Source organism: Mobula birostris, chromosome 10 (genome assembly GCF_030028105.1).
Source record: "Mobula birostris isolate sMobBir1 chromosome 10, sMobBir1.hap1, whole genome shotgun sequence".
Taxonomy (NCBI): domain Eukaryota; kingdom Metazoa; phylum Chordata; class Chondrichthyes; order Myliobatiformes; family Myliobatidae; genus Mobula; species Mobula birostris.
The window spans coordinates 23621968-23644637 of NC_092379.1; the positions used below are offsets into that span (position 1 = coordinate 23621968).

The 22670-nt window shown below is 38.5% G+C and overlaps 1 protein-coding gene across 30 annotated transcripts in view; it reads right to left on the minus strand.

The window, feature by feature from the left end:
• LOC140203921 (T cell receptor alpha chain MC.7.G5-like) overlaps positions 1 to 22670 on the minus strand; it is a 109583-nt gene that overhangs the window by 38507 nt on the left and 48406 nt on the right. The window contains exon 1 of one of the 30 annotated variants that reach the window (XR_011887449.1): positions 21813 to 21831. The exons of 18 other annotated variants lie outside the window; for them this stretch is intronic. Coding sequence is in view for 3 of the 12 variants with exons in the window: in XM_072270069.1 (XP_072126170.1) it covers positions 6275 to 6323 (49 nt within the window). In the remaining 9 variants the exon portion in view is untranslated. Of the gene's footprint in view, positions 1 to 2231; positions 2269 to 4306; positions 4331 to 6274; positions 6339 to 7199; positions 7221 to 8587; positions 8616 to 9184; positions 9274 to 9764; positions 9784 to 15431; positions 15453 to 17129; positions 17149 to 17856; positions 17876 to 18955; positions 18978 to 21812; positions 21832 to 22670 lie in introns of those variants that run through there. 11 more of the 30 variants (XR_011887436.1, XR_011887441.1, XR_011887444.1 and 8 more) reach the window with 11 other exon arrangements.

Below are 22670 nucleotides of genomic sequence, written 5' to 3' on the forward strand. Positions count from 1 at the left end.
TTACACACTGGACACACCTTTTCCTCTCAATCATGCATAATCTTTGCAATTTTCTTTGAATGCCAAGACTCTGATATTTGTCACCAAAGCAACATTTTTTAACACCGAAAGTCGAACTTACTAGGTTCCACGTTCAGCTTGGTTCCAGATCCAAATGTTATGACATTGAAGGAATCCACACAGTACTACACACCAGTACAGAAACATGCTTCTGGTCTCAGGTTCTACATACGCCACAGAGTCTTACATTCACAAAGCACAATTACAGACCCTTCGGCCAGTATTGCATGCTGCCCATCAGATAAATATAAGACAATAATACACAGGAACAGAATTAGGCCATTCGGCTCGTTGACCTTCCGCTATTTCATCATGACTGATTTATTATCCCCGTCAACCCCCTTCTCCCCGTGACCTTTGAAGCCCTTACTAATCAACACCTATCAACTTCATCTTTAAATATGTCCATGGACTTGGCCTCCACAACCACCTGTGGCAATGAGTTCCACAGATTCACCACCCTCTGGCTGAAGAAATTCCTCCTCATCTCTGTTCTAAAGGGAAGCCCTCTAATTCCTAGGCTGTGCCCTCTGGTCCTAGATTCCCCATTATAGGAAATATCCTCTGCGTATCCCTTCCATCTAGGCCAATATATATTATGCAGGTTTCAATGAGACCCCCTTCTGCCGTTCCTCAGAACTTCAGCGAATACAGGCCCAGAGCCATCAAACGCTCCTCATGCGTTAAAGCTCTCATTCCTGGGATCATTCTCGTGAACCTCTTCTAGACCTCTCCAACGCCAACATATTCTTTCTTAGATAAGGGGGACCAGAACTGCTCACAATATTCCAAGCAAGGTCTGATCAATACCTTAATAAGCCTTAGCATAAAGTATTAAGCCTTATTATAACCTTCCACTCCTATTATCCTACACTTGATCCATAGCCTTCTATGGAGTAGTGATTCAAGAGCCTGTCCACATACTTGTTAGTTTTGTAACTGCCTCCACCAAGTTCTCAGACAGACTGCAATCCCTCCCTGAGTGAGAGAGTTGGCTGGTAATAGTTGTCTCCTGTGTGTGGCTGAATGGCAGATTCTGGGGAGATGTGAGAGGAGTATTTGGAGCATGGATGGGATTTTGTGAGTTAAGTGAAACTGGGTAGTTGATGATCTACACAGGTTTGTGGACGAAAGGTCTGTTTCCTTGCTATATGACTGTCACTCATTGGGCATTGGCGACTCAAGTCCTTAATTGCGCGAGAGTCCCTGTCACTATCACTTCTTCAGCAGTGCCTGCCAGATTACTACATACACTGCATAAATAGAATTTCTTCTTTGTACCCCATTTAAACATTTACTGGTTACTCTAAGTCTATGCCCAAGTTATCATTATGAATTATGATTCACAGAATTCACCTAAGATTTTATTTGATGAATGAAATTAGTGTGGATTCAGTTGCTTCCATGGTTTTGGAGCACCTAATCATGTTATGAGAAAGCATAGATGACGTCCATTACCAACAGCATATCATTTGATCTGAATACCGAATGTGATTAGAATCTAATAATGAATACTGTATTGATAACTTACCAGGTTTAACAATAAGCCTTGTGCCGTTTCCAAACACTAACTTGTCGATCCCCCCGGAATTCACACAGTAAATGAGCCCCTGACAAGAATTCATTTCAGTGGCTCCCCCCTTGTGCGCTATTGGCACCACATATTTATTTCAAACCTTAAAATAACTTCATCTATTTGGTCATTTTCGTTGCCTAGTTGAGGGAATAATTGGTTTCATATTTGGAGTAATATTCATTAAAAGTATAATGCTTACTAGGACCCTCAATTTATCAAATAACTCCTCAAAATACAACCACGGATTTCGAACTTTTGATACACTCTTGCACTAACTGGAGGGAAACGAAGTGAGATACTCAGCACTCACTGGGCTCTGCAATCACCCTGTTGTCTCTTCCACAGATTAGCTGGTTGCTTGCATAATTCAGACAATGCTGAACACTTAGAAAATAAAACTTTGACAATCGAAGATTGGCTGATTGAAGCAATAATGTAGATAACTCCACGTTTTAGATACTTATATCATATATGTATTCAAAGCATAAGGAATTATGCAGATGCTAGAAATCCATAGCAACATACACAAGATGCTGGAAGAACTGTGCAGATCAGGCAGCATCCGTGGAAGTGAATGTTTTGTGCCGAGACCCACCTTCATGACTGGAGCAATACATACTGTGCACGTATTGAGCTGTTGTCAGCTGCTGTCCCTCACTTTCCCTACATCACGTTCTGTCTCTTTCTATCTGTCTCTCAAATTTTTATCTCTGCCTGTTAACCTGTCCAAACTCTCCAGCCACCCATAGCTTCCTTTAACAGGGGTGATAACCAGTTAATTACGAGTACAATGTTGGAACAATCCTGAAAACGGGGAATTGGTTGGTTGTCCAGATTGTGCGGAAAACCGTGTTCTAAATTAAGATACAGCGGCCACATCTCATGGCATTGCCATATTTGCTGTAAGGCTGCAATTAGAATAAATGACAGTTATATTTAATTTCAATAGGAGTTGTAAGTATGATTGCTTTCTTAACACTTACTTGGTACAACAATTACTCTAGTCCCCGTTCCAAATATTAACTTCACGTTGCTAGCAGAATTCACACAGTACCTGACCCCCTTACAAATACATCTACTGGCTTTAACCATGTCCACAATGCCTTCTTCTAAGAAAATGAAATGTAGCGACAGCAACGCCCATTAAACCTCAGATTTTTCTCGTCAATCTCTTCGCCTTTGGTAAATAATGTTTAATTATTTTCCAGCTATTTAATTCCTTTGAATCTGTGCAATCATGTTGCATAAATGTATTGAATTCCAGAAAATAATGCAACATAATTAAAAGTAAGCAAGATTTATCTGGGCTCTGGAAACAAAATAACTGCCAGTGTTTGCACGTGATTTTCTGTCGTTTCAGAGTTTTCTGTGTATCTATGATTCCCAGCAAAAAGTTTATAGGTGAAAAATTGAGTAACCTCTTCGCTGTTCACTCTCATTTGTTCAGAGATTCCCTCTCCCCCCACGGTGCACTTTCTCCAATCTGAGAAAGAGCGAAGACTAGTTAGCTTTAAGTTTTAGAGAGGGTCACGTAGTATGGATTGGACAACTGGAGGATGATGTCATTGTCTGAATTCCGTGGGTTTCTAAATTGTTTCTGATCTCACACTCTCAGAGATATTCTCAACGACCCCACCATCCCTTCCTTATCCTCATCTGAAATTTTAACCGGTTTTCTCAGATTCCTCCTTCCAAAACTGATCTCATTACCTTCAATTCCTTTAACACCCAACAATCACATTCAAAGTGATAGGGAAAGCACCTACAGGAGAGCATTTTTATATCTATATTTTCCAATGAATTAATAAGCCGTTGAGTTATTTGTTTTTTTTTACTACATTATCTAAATGTTGAAAAGCTCTTTAAGTTTAGGTTGTTTTGGTATCCCATCAATCCTTGCACTGTAGTCAACTACAAAGACACACCCATCCACTCAATCATTCCTAATCTCAACAATTCGCTTTAAATGAGTAGAACATGATATATATTAACAAAATAAAATTTGCAGTCTTCAGAATTTCGACGCATCACATGATGAATTGGCCTTAATGGGTTCCACCCTCAGTTTGGTTCCAGATTAGAAGCTATAGTTGCGAATTATCAATCATATACGTTCAAATATTCATCTTGCATTTTACCTGATGAATCAATTCAGTGCAGCCCGAGTTATCTTCCCGTATTACTGATACCTAAGTAGTTTATGACAAAATATAGCTGACATCTATTGGTGTCTATTTCCCAGTTCATGTCAGGTTGCTCAAGTTACAGAATGGGATTGGAATCTAATTTTGAATATTGATAACTTACTAAGTTTAACAATAAGCCTGGTGCCGCTTCCAAACTCTAATTTGCTGAAGAGTGCAGAGACCACACAGTAAATGGCTCTTTTGCAAGAACACATTTCAATTGCTGCTCCCTGTGCACTATCGGCATGACATATTTAATTCCAGCAGTAAAATAACTTCATCATCTACTTCGTAATTTTGTTTGACAGTTTAGGATAACAGCTGCTTTTCCGATTTGAGGCACTGATCATTCAATGGAAAGTGTTATTGGGACCCACAATTTATCAACACTTGATGAAATTATGAGTAGAAGTTTCCAATTATTAACGCACTCTTGTACTAACTCATGAAAATTACCAAAGTAGAACATAGATTCAGCACTTACTGGGTTCCACAGTCACTCTGGTTCCACTTCCAAATATTAGTTTTGTGCCTCCAGCATCCACACAGTGTTCAACCCTCTTACAAAATTCTCCCTGCCTATCCAATATTGGCAGACTGTGTGAAACAATATTGCAGATGGATACTCAGTGTATCATATTTATTATATATATATTGTCTTCTATACTTCCGTCTGCGCACCTTCCTCTCTGTTCCTCGCTCTTATCTCCCCGCTCTTCCTCTCTCCCTCTCTCCAGCTCCATCTAAACGTATTAGTGTCTCCTCGTCTGTCTGCAGTTTTATTTAACTTGCAAACCTGGAGCAAAAACTCTGAAAATGCGAAAATAATTTTATGATAGAATGTATTAAGTGACATACTCTTTCTTGATGTGGGCCATTAAGAAACATAGTATATTACCTAACAGGAGATGAGGTTACATTTACATTTTTTCTGAAGTCTTGTTTTTAGAATTTATAAGATGGTTTGGAATTTTAATCAAGAATTCTAGGGAAGAATGGGTTTTTTGAAACTTACTTGGTTCGACAATTACTCGAGTTCCAGTTCCAAATATTAACTGCCAGCTGCCTCCAGAATTCACACGGTGCCTGCCCCCTTTACAAATACATTTTCTAGTCTTAACAATATCCCCGTGGTTTTCTCCCAAATAATGCAATTCAGCGACCTCAATGACCCTGAAGTTTCATTTTTTCGTCAATCTGGCCTTAGTTTAGGAAGCAATTACAATAATTTTCACACCATTCAAATTCACTTCATTGCAGCCCAAGTTCCTACTCATAAAGTCACTAAGTTCCTGTTCAACTTAGTCTTCACACACAAATATATCATAATAAGAATACATGGTCCCGTACATGATTTATCTATGGGACCTAAAGGAAATAATTTTAATAGCTTGTGTGTGTTTTGTTTCATCTTCAGTGTTCCCTCTGTATTTTTTTTTAATCCCGGTAACAGGTGTTTAGGTAACACAATAAAAATATATGGTCCCGTGATTTATCTATGGGCCCCGAGGGAATTAATGTGTAAGATTGTGTGCGATTTTATTTTCCCTCAGAGTGCCATCTGCATGATTAATTTCTATAAGCAGGTGACTAGGGTGAAAGATATTGATGTAACTTCTCTTGAATATGCTCGGGTAGTTCCCCCTTACTGTCCTATGGGTTTGATCGGGTTATCCCCAGTGTTTCCAACATCCCACAGATCTGCAGGTCGGTAGATTAGTTGATAGGTGTCAACTGCGCTGAATGATAATGGAAGGTAGAAGTGTTTGAAATTCTCGGAATAGAAGTCACAAGGAAAAACTGTGGAGGAATTTGATTGCTTTGTGAACGGCAGAGGTTCTTGTGCTGACTAGACTTCTTGAATGTCGTTTTGAAATAAATCCCCTTTGCCCTCTTTCTAGAAGGTTTACTTTCTTATTGACCTGATCAACACTTTAATTCAAAAACAGTGAACTGGGAAGCAAAAAGGCAAGCTGGGGTTAACTTCTGAGTGTTCCAAGCATTTTCTGATTTTTTTTTGTCCCCAAATTCATCTTGTCGGAGACATTCCCTCTGACCCCTTCATCCCTCCGCAGCCACTCTGCGACTTTAACTTGTTTTCTCTTTTCACTTAACCACACCAGAAGAATTACCCTTAAGTCAATAAATGCTGAAGAATCATATTTAAAGTGACAGTGGATATCTCCTATAAATCATTCTCTGGGTACAGAAGCTTCCTGTTAATTGAATTGGTTATTTATTATGTATTTTCATAGCACCACGTTTTGAATTTTCTTTTTAGCTTGCGTATTTATATCCATTTTATCAATACCTAGCATAGAAGTCACCCACTCCGACAAACCTCATCTTCTGATCACTACAAGTTACTTTTACGGCACCAATATGACGCTGATCATCAAATTTCATTGTGAATTCCTGGCATGTGAGACATTGCATAATAAACCAGACTTACTGGGTTTCACCTTCAGTTTGGTTCCAGATCCAAATGTCAGTACATTCATGTTATTCACACAGCACCACAGACTTGTACAGAAACCCCTCACCTAGTCCCAACTTCAACATTCATTCCATCTAGAACAAAACAGATCATTCAGCCATATGAATACATACTTATTTAAGTCCCCTTCCATTGCATCTGATGAATTAATGTTGGTAGAATGGTTTTCACGTGTTATAGCACTTATGAATTTAATGGTAAGATATCACTGAAATCTACTGTGATCCTTTACATATCCCATAATATATTGACCAGGATATAGAATTTCTTTAAACATCGATTTTGAATATTAACACCTGAACAAGATAAAGAATTCTGGTGTCACTTCCAGCATTAATTTGCAGAGCTCACCAGAACGAAGAGAGCAACCACCTCTCCTTCTCAAGAGCTCAATTTATTGGCTGCTCAATGTGCATTGTTGTCTTTGGATATTTCACTTCGAAGATTAAAGACTGACAATTTAGGAAAATGGATTATATTAGATTTTGGAGCATTATTCATCCGAAGTCCAATTGATACTGGGGTCCATGATTTATCAAACACCTCAATAAAGCAGATGCATGACTCTATACAAGAGAAAATCTCACTCTACATCAGTACATGTGAAATAATCAACTAATTTACGAATAATGACATTATTTTGTACTAACTAATCGAAACTACAAGTGGAAAATCACAGAACCAAGAGTAGGAATGAACAACAAGGAAATTATTCTTTGGCCGGCATCAAATGCAGAACATGGTTTACAGAATACATTTTCTTTTCCAGCTGAGGAGATCGATCACATGAAATTTATAAGCGCGATCATTTAAAATAAATAATAATAATAAAATGATTTAACCTGCAGTTCTAGGAGAAAATGCATTTCGCAGCACTTACTTGGTTGGACAATTATTCGAGTCCCAGTTCCAAATAGTAACCCCGTGCTGGCTGTATTATTAGCACGGTGCCTAACCCCTTTACAAATACACTAAATGGTCCCCACTATGTCCACGCTACCTTATTTCAAATAATGCGACGTATTGGCCGAAATGTCCATTATATCGAAGTTATTTTTCTTTATTCTAGCTTCATTTTAGTAAATAGCTTTAAATAATTTTACAGTCATCTAAATCCTATGGCTGAACCCCAGATCTGCCCCATGCAGTCAACTAAGTCCTGTTGAACTTGGATTGAATCAAGGAATCAAGCATTATTGCAACCGTGTTTCACTACCAAAAATGTTTGGCTAGGTTTCTGTACGATTTAACTTCGCTTCACAGATGCCTCTGTATGTTTGATTCCCAGTTAAAGATGCTTGGAAGAAAAAAATCGCATTTTTGACTCCCTCATTTGCACTGTGATTTCCCCCTCTCTGCAGTGTAAGTTTCAACTAGGCTCTCCGGATTTCTCCCACATCCGAAAGGTGTGTGCCAGATACATTAGCTGGCTGCTCTAAACTGCTTACAGAGATGATGTGAGGTAGAATTTTTGGAAATGTGCGAAAGGAGTTGCAGGGGAAATTACTGGGTGAATAGGATTGCTCTCTGAACAGTAGAGACTCGGTAAACCGAATAGTCGCTTTCTTTGTCGTAGGCTAATAAATTCATTTTGAACCATCCCAAAAAATGTCACATCCTTATTGATCCACTAATTAATTCCACTCAGAAACATTGAATGCTGGAAGTACTAAGCAGGCCATGCAGCATCTGTGGGGAGAAGAACAAGTGGAATCGTTTCAGGTGGAAAACCCTTCGTCAGAACAGGCAGAGAGAAGACAGGATGGTTCTGAGTTTGTGGAAGGGTTGAGAAGGGATATGTTAGACAATGGGAAGATTGTGCCATCCGATTAATGTCTGAATGTTTGTAACATCTTATGATTTTGAATCTGATTTTAACTAACCTTACTCTGACCTGATCTGTCAGAGTTATTTTCAGTGCCTCCTCTATAGCCTCTGTCTGCACCTTAATTTATTTTCCCTTTTTCCTCTTTCCTGTACTGGCCTTCTTACCATCAACTCAACAAATGCCCAAGGATCATATTCACCGCAGCAGTGCATACTTCCCAGAAATTATTTAATAGGAAGGAAAATTTTCATTAATAAATCCTTCATTGGATTAGCAAGATATTGAGCTACCGGGCTACGTATTAGAAGAAGAAGAAGCCACACGCCCTAGTCACTTCTAATCTTTATAAAGTGCTCTCTATGAATACAACAAATGTCTGTTAATGAAATGGCTTTTTGCACTCTGGAATGTAGGCATGTTACATCATAAGTTGGACTTACTGGGTTCCACCATTAGTCTGGTTCCAGATCCAAATGTTAGCTCAGTGTAGCTATTCACACATCACTATACAACAATGCATAAACCCTTTACCTGTCCCTATATTCAATCTACGTCATCGAGTCTCAGATGAATATAGCAGGAAAGCAGGACATTCAGTCCAACGATCATAATTATTTAAGTTAAAATATGCACCTTTCACCCGAACCAATGAATTAATGTAGATTCAGCTCATTCACACACTCATGGTACATGTGTATGTTGTGATAAAATATAGCTGAAATCTTATAGCATCCATTATCCATACCATAGTATGTTGAACAGAGCATAGAACATTCACATCCTTATTGACATACTGATAAATACCATACAGAAACAGAGAATGGTAGAAACACACAGCGGGTCAGGTAGCACTTGTGGAGCTCGCAACAGTAAACATTTCAGGTGGAAGAACCTACGACAGGCGTAGGAATGAGAGGATAGATCGGTTTTGAATTTCTGGTAAGGTAGGAAAGGTACAGATCAGACAGTGGGAAAATGTTGCTATTCAAGATTTAAGATTTCAAGATTCAAAAAATTCATTGTCATTCTAACCGTACATCAGCTCTGCAGGGCAGAATGAGAGCGGTTTTATTTTCGTTCCACTTCTGAAGGTTTCCAATATTTCTTGATGTTGTGTCCCATCTCAATCTGTTATAAATATTCTCGGTGACACCACCATCCCTCCCCACCCTCTCTGAAACTTTGAATTGATTTATTTCTTTTTATCTTCCCTACACTGACCCCAATAACCTCAAGACAGTAAATTCTCAAGGTCATATTCCAAGTAGCAGTATGCACCTCCTGTGAATCATACTCCAGGTAACGAACTTCCGTCTGAATTCTGTGAATTAACCTGCGACCTATTGTACAACGCTTTAGCTGCTTTTATTTCTATTTTATTTAACCTGAGCAAAAGCACCCACTATAAGACCTCCGAATTTGTTTTAATCTGTACCAATTGTCCTAATGCCAGCAAACCGACTTCCATCAGCAAAACTGCATTTGACACTCTACAATGCAGAGGCACTGCACAATTATACAGACTTAAAGTGTCTCATCTTCACTAGTTCAAGACTCAAATGTCAGTACATTTAGGTTATTCACAGAGCACCATGGGTCACTATAGAAACTTCTTACCTGGGCGCAAATCAAGCTAGGTTATAGTCTTAGATTTCTACAGCATGAAATAAACTTTCGGTCCAGTATGTTCATGCTTATAAAGATCGCTTAAAATTGGAGCATTCTATACGATATGTCGAATCTGTTATAGTGGTCCCTACTTAGTTATAAAATATATAGAGGAACCCACTCAGCCTCCATTGCCCACATCACATGATATTGACCAAAATATAGCATTTGCTTGGAAAGTGAATTAGAAAATTGCCATCGTATTGGGATTCACAATACGTCTGGTGCCGATTTCAAGCACATTTTGTCCAGTCCTCTAGAAACCGCACAGTAAGTGACCCACCTGACAAGAACTCCGTTTAGTGACTGCTTCCTGTGCACCATTGGCATTGATTATTTTATTTCAAAGAAACATTCATCAATTATTTGGTAATTTTGCTCGATACGTTGGGAAAATAGCTTACTTTTATATTCGAAGCATCATTCATTCAAAGTACAATAATTGTTACTAGGACCCATAATTAATTAAATACTTCCTCAAAATATAACCACGAAGCTCTTGCACTCACAGATGAGAACCATCAAAATAGACCACATATTAGGGATGTCTGCACTTACTGGGTTCTACAGTCACCTTGGTTCCACTTCCAAAGATCAGCTTGTTACCACCATAATTCACACAGTGCTGAACCCTCTTACAAAATACCCCATGCTAATCAAACATTGGCTAACTGAATGAAGCAACATGACAGTTAGCAACTCATTTCTTGCACATTCATATTACCTATCTATGCAACTAAATGTCTGTCTGTGCTCATCTCTCTTTCTCTCTAGAGTCCACCATGTCTCTACTTCTCCATCTTTTACTCTGTATCTATCTATCTTCATATCATCTGTATGCCTGTGGTTTTAAGTAACATGCGTGATGGCCAGTTTATTATCAGTGAAGATACAGTAACAACTCTGAACATGCGAGATTTTTTTTTGATTGAAGGACAGAATGGTTTTCTCACCACTTACTTGGTTCAACAATTACCCGGGTCCCGGTTCCAAACGTTAGCTCAGTGTTGACTCCATAACCCACACAGTGCCTGGTTCCCTTACAAATACACCCATTGGGTTTCATTAGAACAGTCATCCTCTAAACATTACATGGCTTCTTAAGGCTAAGAATGCTTCCTCAATCCACACTATTTTTTTTCTGAATAGGTTGAAATCTTTATGAAACCTCTCTAATTTCCTTGACTCCAGCCCTATATCTGCACTATACAACATCGAATTTCTGTCCAACGTAATTCCCACAAAATAATTTAGCAAGAAAAGAAAATGGCAATGTGCATAATCCAAAGGAAATCAGTGCACAGGTATCAATGAAATTTTATTCCTTCTCAGAGACTCTCTGGATATGTGATTCTCAGTAGAAAAAGTTCAGAGTTTATAAAGATTTCCCTCATTTCCCTATTGTTTGCCCTTACTCACTTGGCCCTGTTAAATTCCATTTTCATTTTCCCTAGAATCATTACACCTTCATTGAACAATTAACCAATTCCATTCAATTCAGAGAATGGTGGTAACACTCAGCAGGGGATACACTATCTGAGAGCAGAGAGAGGAGCATGGTGAACAGCGAAGTCCATTCGCCAGAATCAGGAAAGGCATACGACACTACGGTTTTGAGCTTTAGGGAGGCTGGGGATGTTGTGGGGGGGGGGAGTGGGTGGGGAGGGTGGCGGGTGTTGGGTGGATTAACTGGTCAGCAGGAAGATGAATGCCATTCACCTGACATCTGAGTATTTCCAACATTTTCTGCATTAGTCTCCAACGTCACACAGTCAGAAATATTCCCAGTGTCCCTGCTTTGTTTGATGCACGATAGCCAATTTATTACCAGTAAAGATGTAGCAATAATTCTGAAAATGCTAGATTGTTGTTTGTTTCCTTCCCGTTTTTGGCTGTAAGATGCTTCCTTCCCAGTCTGTCCACAAAGTGAACTTGTTTTTCTAACTTTCCTCTTCCCTGCACTGATCCCATGAATCTCAATTCCAGAAATGCTCAAAAAGCACATTCAAAGTGACAATCTACACCTCCTACAAATCACTCTCCAGATAAGGAGGCTTCTTCTGTATTTCTATTGGATTAACAAGCTGTTGAGTTATCTGCTACCTTATTTTAATAGTGGCATATTTTGAACAGCTTTTTAAATAACTCCTGTTTCCCACCTCAGAAACCTTGCACAGAATGGACTCAGCACGATACACCCACACTAGCAATCACTAATAATCTCTATAATTTGTCTTTAATGACGATGAAAAATGCACATAAAAGCAAAACTGCATTTTGCTCTGCAGAAATTAGACAAATGACATAACAAGTCGGATTTCCTGGGTGTTACTTCAGTTTGGCCACAGATCCAAATGTTATCACATTGAAGGTATTCATACAGCACTGCCAATATACAAACACTACCCACACCCCAAATTCAACTTACGTTATGAAGACTTAGATTTCTAGAACACGAAGCAGTTTCTTTGGCCTACCATGTCCGTGTCAATTTAAATTAAAATACCTAGATCTCATTTTATATGATATATCATATCTGTGTAGATTAAGTTCTTTTCCCCTATTAGTAGTGATGTATGATGCAGCATATAACTGAAATCTCTTGGCGCCCATTGCCTACTTCATGTTAGGATGACTAGAATATCGAATTTGTTTGAAACATGATTTTCAATATTAACATCTTACCGGGATTAACAATAATTTAGGTGCTGCTTCCAAACAGCAATTTATTGAGCACTGAATTTAGTGGCCGTTACCAGTGCACTATTATCATTGCCAATTACATTTCTAAATACTAAAATCACTTCATCACAGATACGGCAAGTGGATTTGATTAGGTTGGAGAAAATAAAGCTTATTTTGAAACATCATTCCTGCAAAATACAATGCTTGCTGTGACCTAGATTTCAGAAAATTCTCCCTGTAAGTATAAAGACGGGTTTCCAACCATTAATCAGCACTCGCACCAACAGATGGAAACTGAAGTGGGAAATTGCAGTAGGAATGTCAACACTTACTTGGTTCTACCGTCACTATGGTTCCACTTCCAAATATTAGCTCGTTGCCTGCATAACTCACACAGTGCTCAACCCTCTTACAAAATACAGCCTTCCAATGCAATATTAGCTAACCGTTGAAGCAATAATGCAGATAGGCACTCATTTTAGCGTATTTATTTTCCATATGTATTAGTCAATCGGTATGTCCGCCTGTGCATCTATCTGAATCTCACTGCTGCTTTATAGCTTCCTCTTACTTTACATATCCATCTTTTTTTTTCTTTCTGTCTGCCTATCTGGATATTTTCTGCCCCCTCCTGTAGCTTTGTTTAACCTAGTAACAGGGAAACTTATTAGTGAAACTTATCATTATTTATGATCAGGGAAAATGAGGCAATAACTCTGAGTACTCGACTATTTTTTGTTGCTGATTGGCCTTCTCAGTACTTACTTGGTTGAACAATTACTCGCGTGCCGGTTCCAAATATTAACCCAGTGTTCCCTCCATAATCCACACAGTGCTTGACCACCTTACAAATACACACACTGCTTTTAGCATTGTTCACATCGTCTTACTCCACACATGCAATGTAGCGAGTGCAAACCCAACACAATTTAACATTTTTTCAAGATACTTTCATTCTTTAAAAAATAGTTTTATCCATCTATTCAGCTCAATATCGGCCTTATGCAGACAATAGGTTCGTACGCAATTTAGCTTCCATAAGTGAAGGTAACAGAATAAAAAAAAATAGGATTTATCTGTTTGATCCAAAGAGAATCATTGCGTATATTTTTGTGTGATTTTATTGCTCTTTAGAGTTACATCTGTATCTTTGACTCTCAGAAAAAAAAATCTGTATGGCTGAAAATCATTTCCGTAATTTTTCTATTGTTCGCCCTTGTTTGCTCAGTCATTTCTCTCTCTCCGCCCTGCCTCCCTAGGGTGCTCTGTCTTTTTCTCACATTCCTAAACTATGCGAGATGATAGGTTAGTAGCCCACTGTGAACTGCTCTAAGTGAGGTGCGAGAAAGAATTGTCGAGGTTATGGTGAGAAAAGGTATTAAAGAAAATTTGATGAGGGATTGATTACTATATGAACAGACCGAGACACTTTGGCGTGACTGGCCAGCTTCTATGTCTAATGCTAATATATCACTTTTGCACTCTCCTAGCAATCTTCCCAAAGTTATGGACGTAGTGTTATCCATTGAAAATTAGCTAATACAGGAAGATTTCAACAGGTCAGAGAGCGTCTGTGGAGACAGAAGCAATGAATGCTTCAGATCAAAAGCCTTTGATCAAAACTGGGAACGAGAGAAGAGAGGTTTTGGTTCTGGGCATGACAGAGATTCGGGGAGAGTGGACTGGATTGCCATCTGCCTAATCCCTGAGGTTTTCCAGTATTTTCTGAATTTGTCTCCCATCTCACTCCGTCAGAAATGTTCCCAGTGACCCTAACATCCCTCCCTACCTCCTCTGTATCTTTGAATTGATTTATTCAAATTTGTATTCCCTACACTGACCCCACTACCCTCAAGACAGGAAATGCCCAAGAATCTTATTCAATTTAACAGTATGCACCTCCTGTAAATTATACTTCAGACAAGGAAGCTTCCTTCGTATTCTCTGTTGAATTAGCACACTGTTGAATTAATTGGCTACTCATTACTGTAGTCTAATGGCTAGGGATTTTGTACACCTCTTAAGTTGTTTTTATTTCTATTTTATTAAACTTGTGCACAAGCACCTACTATAATACTTTCCAGTACCCAATCTCTTTTAATCTCTAACGTTTGCTTCTAATGCCAGCAACCTGACCTCCATCAGCAAAACTGCATAAGGTACCTAGGCTGTAGTGACACAACCTAATAAACTTTCTTCACTAGCTTCAGATCAATTTGTCAGCACATTGAAATTATACTCAACTCAAAGCACCATAGACCAGTATAGAAAACCCTTAGGTGGTCGCAAACTCAACCCACGTTATAGGCTCTTCGATTTCCCCGGCATGAGATAGGCTTACGGTCCAGCACTTTCAGGCTTATTAAGTTAACTTTAAATTAACATCGATAATTCCATCCGATAAGTTGGATCTGTGTGGATTTTAGTTGTCTATAAGTGTTAGCGGAGCATACGTAAGTTAATAAAATACAAATGAACTCTTCCAGCGCCCACTGCTTACATCATATTATATTGACCAGAATATAGCACTTGCTTGAAACTGAATTATAAATTGCCACCTTACTAGTATTCGAAATATGTCTGGTGCCGAGTTCGAAAACATTTTAGTCCAGTCCTCCAGAAACCGCACGATAAACGACCCGCCTGACAAAACTCTGTTTCGTGACTGCTTCCTGTGCACTATTGTCATTGATTATTTTATTTCAAAGAAACATTCATCACTTAGGAATTTTTTCTTGATACGTTGGCAGAATAGTTTACTTTCAGATTCCAGGCATCATTCATTCAAAGTACAATAATTGTTACTAGGACCCACAATTAATTAAATGCCTCCTCAAAATATAACCACGAATGGTCAATTATTGACAAGCTTTTTCACTCACAGATGGAAACCATCAATATAGACCACATATTAGGGATGTCTGCACTTACTGGGTTCTACAGTCACCTTGGTTCCACTTCCAAATATTAGCTTGTCTCCATAGTTCACACGGTGCTGAACCCTCTTACAAAAAAACCCAGGACAATTTAAAACTATCTAACTGAATGAAGCAACATGGCAGTTAGCAACTCATTTCTTGCACATTCATATTACATATCTCTGTAGCTACCTGTCTGTGTTAATTTCTCTTTCTCTCTATCTCTCTGTCTAGGGCCCACCTTCTCTCTACTTCTCAATCTTTTACTCTGTTTATCCAACTGTATATCCGTCCGTATGCCTGTGGTTTAAATTAACTTGCGTGCTGTCCAGTTTATTATCTGTGAAGATGCAGCAACAAATCTGAAAATGCGAGATGTTTTATTTTGAGTGAAAGACAGAATGGCTTTCTCACCACTTACTTGGTTTAACAATTACCCAAGTCCCGGTTCCAAATGTTAACCCAGTGTTGACTTCATTGCCCACACAGTGCCTGGGTCCCTTACAAATACACCCTTTGGTCTTTGTTAGAGTCTTCCTCTGAACATTGCAAGGCTTTTGATAGCTACGGATTCTTCTTCAATCTACTCTATTTTTTTTTCTGAATAGGTTGAAATCTTTCTGAGACCTATATAATTCACTTGACTCCTCCCCAATACCTGCAGCACACAACATCGAAATCCTGGCCAACTTAGTTCCCGGAAAATAATAAATCACGACAAAAAAAATAATGCTTATATGTATAATTCAAAGGAAATCAGTGCACAGGTATCTATGTAATTCTATTATTCATCGGAGTGCTTTCTGCGTATATGATTCTCCGTAGAAAAAGTTCAGTGTTGAAAAAGATTTCAGTAATTTCCTTATCGTTCACCCTTACTTGCTTGCTCCTAATAAATCCCATTTTCATTTTCCTTAGAATCAACACATCCTTATTGAACAACTAACCAATTCCATTCAAAGCAGACAATAATGGCAACACTCAGCAGGTGATACAGTATCTGAGAGAAAAGGGAGGAGCATAGTGAATAGTGAAGAGCATTCGCCAAAATTCAACCTATATTGTGGACTCTTAGATTCCAAGAACTTGAAACAGTCACTTCGGCCCGCCATGTTCATTTGTATTTAAATTAAATATATATACATTTAATTTTATCTAACGAATCATATCCTTGTAGATTCAGTTCTTTTCACGTATAGGTAGTCCCAATGTATGTTATTGCAAGATATAGCTGCAATCTATTGGCATCCATTACTCATTGTATGTTAGGATGGCCAGTATATCGAATTTGTTTGAAAACTCATATTCCATATTAACATCTTATCAGGATTAATAATAAATTTGGGGCCGCTTCGAAACACCAACTTATTGATCCCTGAAGATCATATTAAGCAAATGATCCCCTGAGCTCGGATTAAAGGCTGTCCCAGTGTCCCCAGTGCACTATTGATATTGCTCATTTTAACCCGAATATAAAATCAACCTTTCACCTATTCGTCAAGTGACCGTCATTAATCTGGAGAAAAAAGCTTACTTTCAGATTTGAAACGTTATTCCTGCAAAATACAATGCCTGCGGAGAGTCAGATTTCAGAAAATTCTCCCTGCAAATATAGACACGAGTTTACAACCGTCAACACACACTTCCTGCACTAACAGATGGAAACCGAAATAGAAGTTGCATTAGGAATGTAACACTTATTTGGTTCTACCTTCACTCTGATTCCACTTCCAAATATCAGCTTGCTGCCTGCATACTTCTCACAGTGCTCAAACCTCTGACAAATTAGAACCTTCGAATGCAATATTAGCTGATTGCTTGAAGTAATAATGCAAATAGCTACTTATTTTAACGTGCTTATGAATTGGCCAATTAGTATGTCCGCTTGTGTAACTATCTGAATCTCACAGTGTCCCTGCAGCTCACGCCCATCTACATATTTATCTATTTTCTTCTTTCTGTCTAGCTGTCCGTATACCTGCCCACCTGTCGGTAGCTTTGTTTCAGTTGTGTGATTGACAATTTATTATGTTCGAAAATGTAGTGAAAATTCTGAGTAAGCGAGCTTTTTTTTTGTTGTTGTCAGATGTAGAGGCCCTATCAGTACTTACTTGGTTGAACAATTACTCGAGTGCCGGTTCCAAATATTATTTCACTGTTGCCTCCATAACCCACACAGCGCTTGATCCCCTTACAAATACACACACTGCTTTTAACATTGTTGACAATGCCTAACTCAGCATAATTCAATTAGTGAGCGCAAAGCCATCTCCATTTAATATTTTTTCTTCAAGATATTTTAATTTTATTAAATAGTTTCATGTCTTGTACTATCTGTCCTGCTCAATATCGGCCTCATGCAGACAATAAGTTCGTTTGCAACTTAGTTTCTATAAGCGTACGTAACATAATCATAAAATAAGATTTATCCGTATTACCTCAAGAGAATCATGCACATAATTTCTTATGATCCTTTTCTCCTTAGAGTTACCTCTGTATCATTAATTCTCAAAAAACATCTTATTGCTGAAAGTCACTTCCGCAATTTCTGTCTCGTTCGTCCTCATTTGCTCAGACATTTCTATCTCTGTCCTGTCTCCCGAGGGAGCTCCTTTTTCCTAAATCCCCAAAATACGCGGGTCTGTAGGTTCATAGTCTACTTTGAACTGCTGCAGGTGAGGTGGAAGAAAGAATTGTCGAGGTTGTGGTGGGAAAAGGTATTACAAAAAATTAGAAGGCGAATTGATTACTATATGAGCAGGCAGAGACACAATGGCCCGAGTGGCCTTCTTCTATGTCATATGATAATATATCACTATTGCACTCTTCCAGCAACCTTCCCAAAGTTATTGACCTCTCAATCAATTCTATGGAAAATCACATAATAGTGGAAGAATTCAGCAGGTCGGGCAGCGTCAGTGGAGAGAGAAACAATGAGAGCTTCAGGTCAAAGACCTTTGATTATAACTGGGGAAGAGAGAAAAGAGCTTCGTTCTGAACTTGAGGGAAGGTCGGGGCGAGTGGTTCAGAGATGGGAAGATGTTGCCATCTGCCTAATTTCTGAGTGTTTCCAGCATTTGCTGCTTTTGTCGCCAATCTTATTTTCTCAGGGGTATTCCCAGTGGCCGCTCCATCTCTTCCACAACAACTTCAACTTGATTTGTCTCTTTCTTCCTGCACCCATTATCCTGAGGTCAATAAATGTCCAAGAATCATTTTAAATTGCAGTATACACTTCCTGTAAACTGTTCTCTGGGTGAGAAGGCGACATCTTCAATCCCTATTCGATTAATAAAATATTCACTAATTTGGCTACTTTCTACCTCATTTTAATAGTTACCAGTTTTGAATGCCCCTTGAAGTGTAGTTATTGGTTTCCTCATGTTAAACCATTGGTAGAAATCACTTAATAGGTTATACTCTCATTCACTCCTAATCTCTACAATTTTATTTAACTAAATGTAAACCCACATCTAACACCAGAACTACATTCCGACACACATAATGTAGGGACATTATATGACGAATTGGACTTACTGGGTTTCACCTTTAAATTGGTTCCAGATCCAAATGTTATCTGATTGATGTTATTCACACAGCACTACACACCAGGGCAGAAACTCCTTCCCTGGTCTCATATTCAACTTTTGCTATAGAGTCTTATATTCATACAGCACAATGGAAGTTTGTTCACCATGCCCATGTTCAGTTGTTAAAACATATAAATTTCATTCCATGTAACGAATCGGTGTAGATTTAGTTGTTTTCACATATTGTGTACTCTGTTACTACAGAAAACAGGGTAACCTTTTGTTATTCCTTTACAAATGTAATGTAAACCAGGATATAGAATTTGCTTGAAAACTAATTTTCAATATTGGTTAACACGAGCATTAAGAATATTGCAGTGCCGCCTCCAAATACTAATTTGATAAGCCCTCCAGAATACACACAGAAATAAATACCCTCGCAAGTAGTATTCCTCCATATCCTGATCAGTTCGGAAAATAGCTTTTTCTTTCTGCAGATCTGGAGCCTTATTTATCAAAGTACAATGCTTACTGAGATCCACAAATAATCATGCACCATCCCAAAAATATAAGCAAGGGTTTCTAATCTTTGACATACTCCTGCGCTAACTATTGGAAAACACTGAAAGAAACAAACATGAGGTGTGCCAATTTAGCGGTTCAAATTGCAAATATTAAATTGCTGCCCACATAATTTACTCCTTGCCCGACCCCTATGTATACTTCTTCCTCATCATTTTGCGATTTGCTCTAGTTCTATACGGTTATGGGAAACAGTGACATATTTTGATTCGAGTGGTTGCTTATCCATCTCCTCCCTCCCCCGTCTCTATCAAGCTCTCTGTATATCCTTCTAGAAATGTTGCCCGTATATTTGTCTGACTATCTAGTTTTCTCCTTTTCCACACCTTCTTTTTGTCCATCTATCCTGTTATGTATTTGCCTGTCTATATGCATCTGTTTGCATAACTGGCTGCTGGAATATGGTATTTGACTGAGTTTTGTTTGGTTGTTCTTGGTGAAATCGCCGTTGGAACATAATTTATACGCATTTTGTTTAGGAAGATACAAACTACTGCATATCCCTTGGACTTTTTAGTGGTCCAATCTATTAATTAAAGTTAGAATGTATCTATTTACTAAGTTATGAGAACTAATACCAAAATCGCACTTACTGGGTTCTACAATTAGTCTAGTTCCTCCTCCAAATATCAGCTTGTTATTGCCTCCAAGATTCACACAGTCCCCGGCCCTCCTTCAAAAATACTTTCTGGCCAAACCAGCGCCTGTCTTATCTGTGAAAAATGCAGCCCATCCTTCACAAAGAGCTTTCACAAAATATAATGCTATCAATTTTTCTAACCTGAGGATATCAATTACAAAGCCGATCCATAATTATGAAGGATAAAGCATCTTGAGAATTTTATCACATCATTTAACAGAAGTTACACGCAATATTAAAAATTGATCACATTCTCTGTACTGTCCAAGGTAAATTGTTCTTTAGGATGTGCCATTTATTTACTTACTAGGTTCAACAGTCACTCTAGTTCCGCTTCCAAATATTAACTGTTGTGCAAAATTCACACGGTGACTGCCCCCTCTACAAAAAGCAATTTGTTAACCAATTCCCACTGTTTAGTTAATTTTCATTAGCAACCTCATTGGTAACTACTCATTTAGTCTCGTTCAACGTGAATTGGTAAATTTGAGTTAAAATTGTTTGATCTTGTTCGTAGCTTTGCTTTTATTAAGACAAGGTCCTCTGAGGCAAAGTTCTCTAAGAATTCCCCTTGAAATTATAACAAACATTGGATGCTAGTTTTCAACAATGTCCAAAGGTTTTAGTTTAGTCCCAGTTTAATATAAGGGCTTTAGTAATAGATTCCAAACTTTTCTCCCAGGTGTAGACGAACTATAGAGAAGAAGTCACAAAATCATCCAGTAAACAAGTGGAAAATAATAACTGCTGATAGTAGAAATTTAAAGTAAAATCTGAAAATGCTGGAAACACTCTACAGGCCAGGCAGCAACTGTGTAAAGTAAAACATTAAGCGTTCTGTGTCCTAGAATGGAAAGAACAAAAGAAAAGGGAGTTTTCAGTAGGAGAGACAATGTGTAGGAAAAATATCTGATAGGAAAGGCTAAGTAGATGAATGAGGATAGTACAAACGCATTTAACAACCTTAGTTTGTGCAAAGCGTTGGGAAAGCGTTGTGAGACAGAGCCAAGGGGTAAGAAAAACCGAGCCTAGTGACAACTGGTGCAAATGTCTGTTTCTGCTACATGAAGTTGGAGAATTCGCTAATTTGACAAGATACTCCGGAATATGTATAATCTGATTTGGTTACATATTAATAATAGGACAACGAAGATAGGATCATGGACTGTGTAACTAGCACCCCAAACATTTGATCCATTATCCTCCACTTATCACATTCTTATTACAATTTACTTCCCTGGTGTTACTGTTGGCTTGGATCCAGACCCGAACGTAAGCTTCTCATATATCACATTGCACGTCATATTAGTGGGAAAACCTATCACCCTATTCCGATGTCGAGTTCCACACTGGACAATAGATAACAACCTCAAGAACATTACGTTCCTACGTAACCTTTGACACAACACACACTCAACTTGATGCAGTGCTGACAGTATCTACAGAGATTTCAATTACACTTCGGAAACTAATCACAGTAGTATTCCAAGGGACCATAGAAAAGCGAGTCAGTGCCAAAAGTGTATTGTCTTCACTTCATTAATATAACCCGACTTCTTAAGCACACTGAATGCTTCATTGCAAATAAACGAGAATATTTCCACGGAAGTAATGTCACATCGGTTCAAAGGACGATATTTACCGAATCCATGTATTCTTTGCCATTTTCTGTTTGACTCCTACATCATTCGAGACTGCACCATGTTTGCCTGGCAATAACGCAAAATTTGTACGGGTTTGAAGTTGCTAAAATATGGAAAGATACTAAGTATTTTGTAATTGAATGAATATTTACACTGACTGAATTTAGGTTAAATTGTGAATGTTATCGGCATTATATTAATGATGTAGCCCAGGACAGGGTATGGAAAATACCTACCCTCTAAAAGGCCCTTACATAGTCTCAGCAGAAAGAGTGGGTCTTCTGTTGCTTGGTTGTTCCAAGCGTCTGCTCCCGTGACAGAGCGCAAAGATACCGACATACAAGTTTGCCGTAAATTCCCGAGCGGGGACAGATAGAGGAAGCGGAATTGGACTGGAGGGGCGAAGGCATGTGTCAGATGTCAATGAGACAAATTATCCAGGGTGAAGAGAATAGAAAGCACAGTAGGGGAATTTGTGCTTTTATCCTCAAACTACACCCAAACATCATGTAGGGCAAAATGTGGAGGTTATTCAATTAAATCAGTGGAGTTATGATGTTTTACGGCCTGGTTGTGCCATGATTTTCCCTCGGTCATTAGCAGTGTGATTACTCTGGCTGGTAATATATTAACGATAGGTATCTCCATTACCCCACTGGAGTTAAAATCCCTTAATTGTACAATAGAACTGTATAGAGTTACATAACTATTATCCTACTCCAAACATTAGCAGGGGATATAACAAAGCATTTAAGAGCATCGGAATGATTGTGTGGTATTACTCATTCGGGTAGTTTCAATCTCAGCTACCATTCATGACTTTGGAAGCCCTTATCACATTAGTGAAGAATGTCACA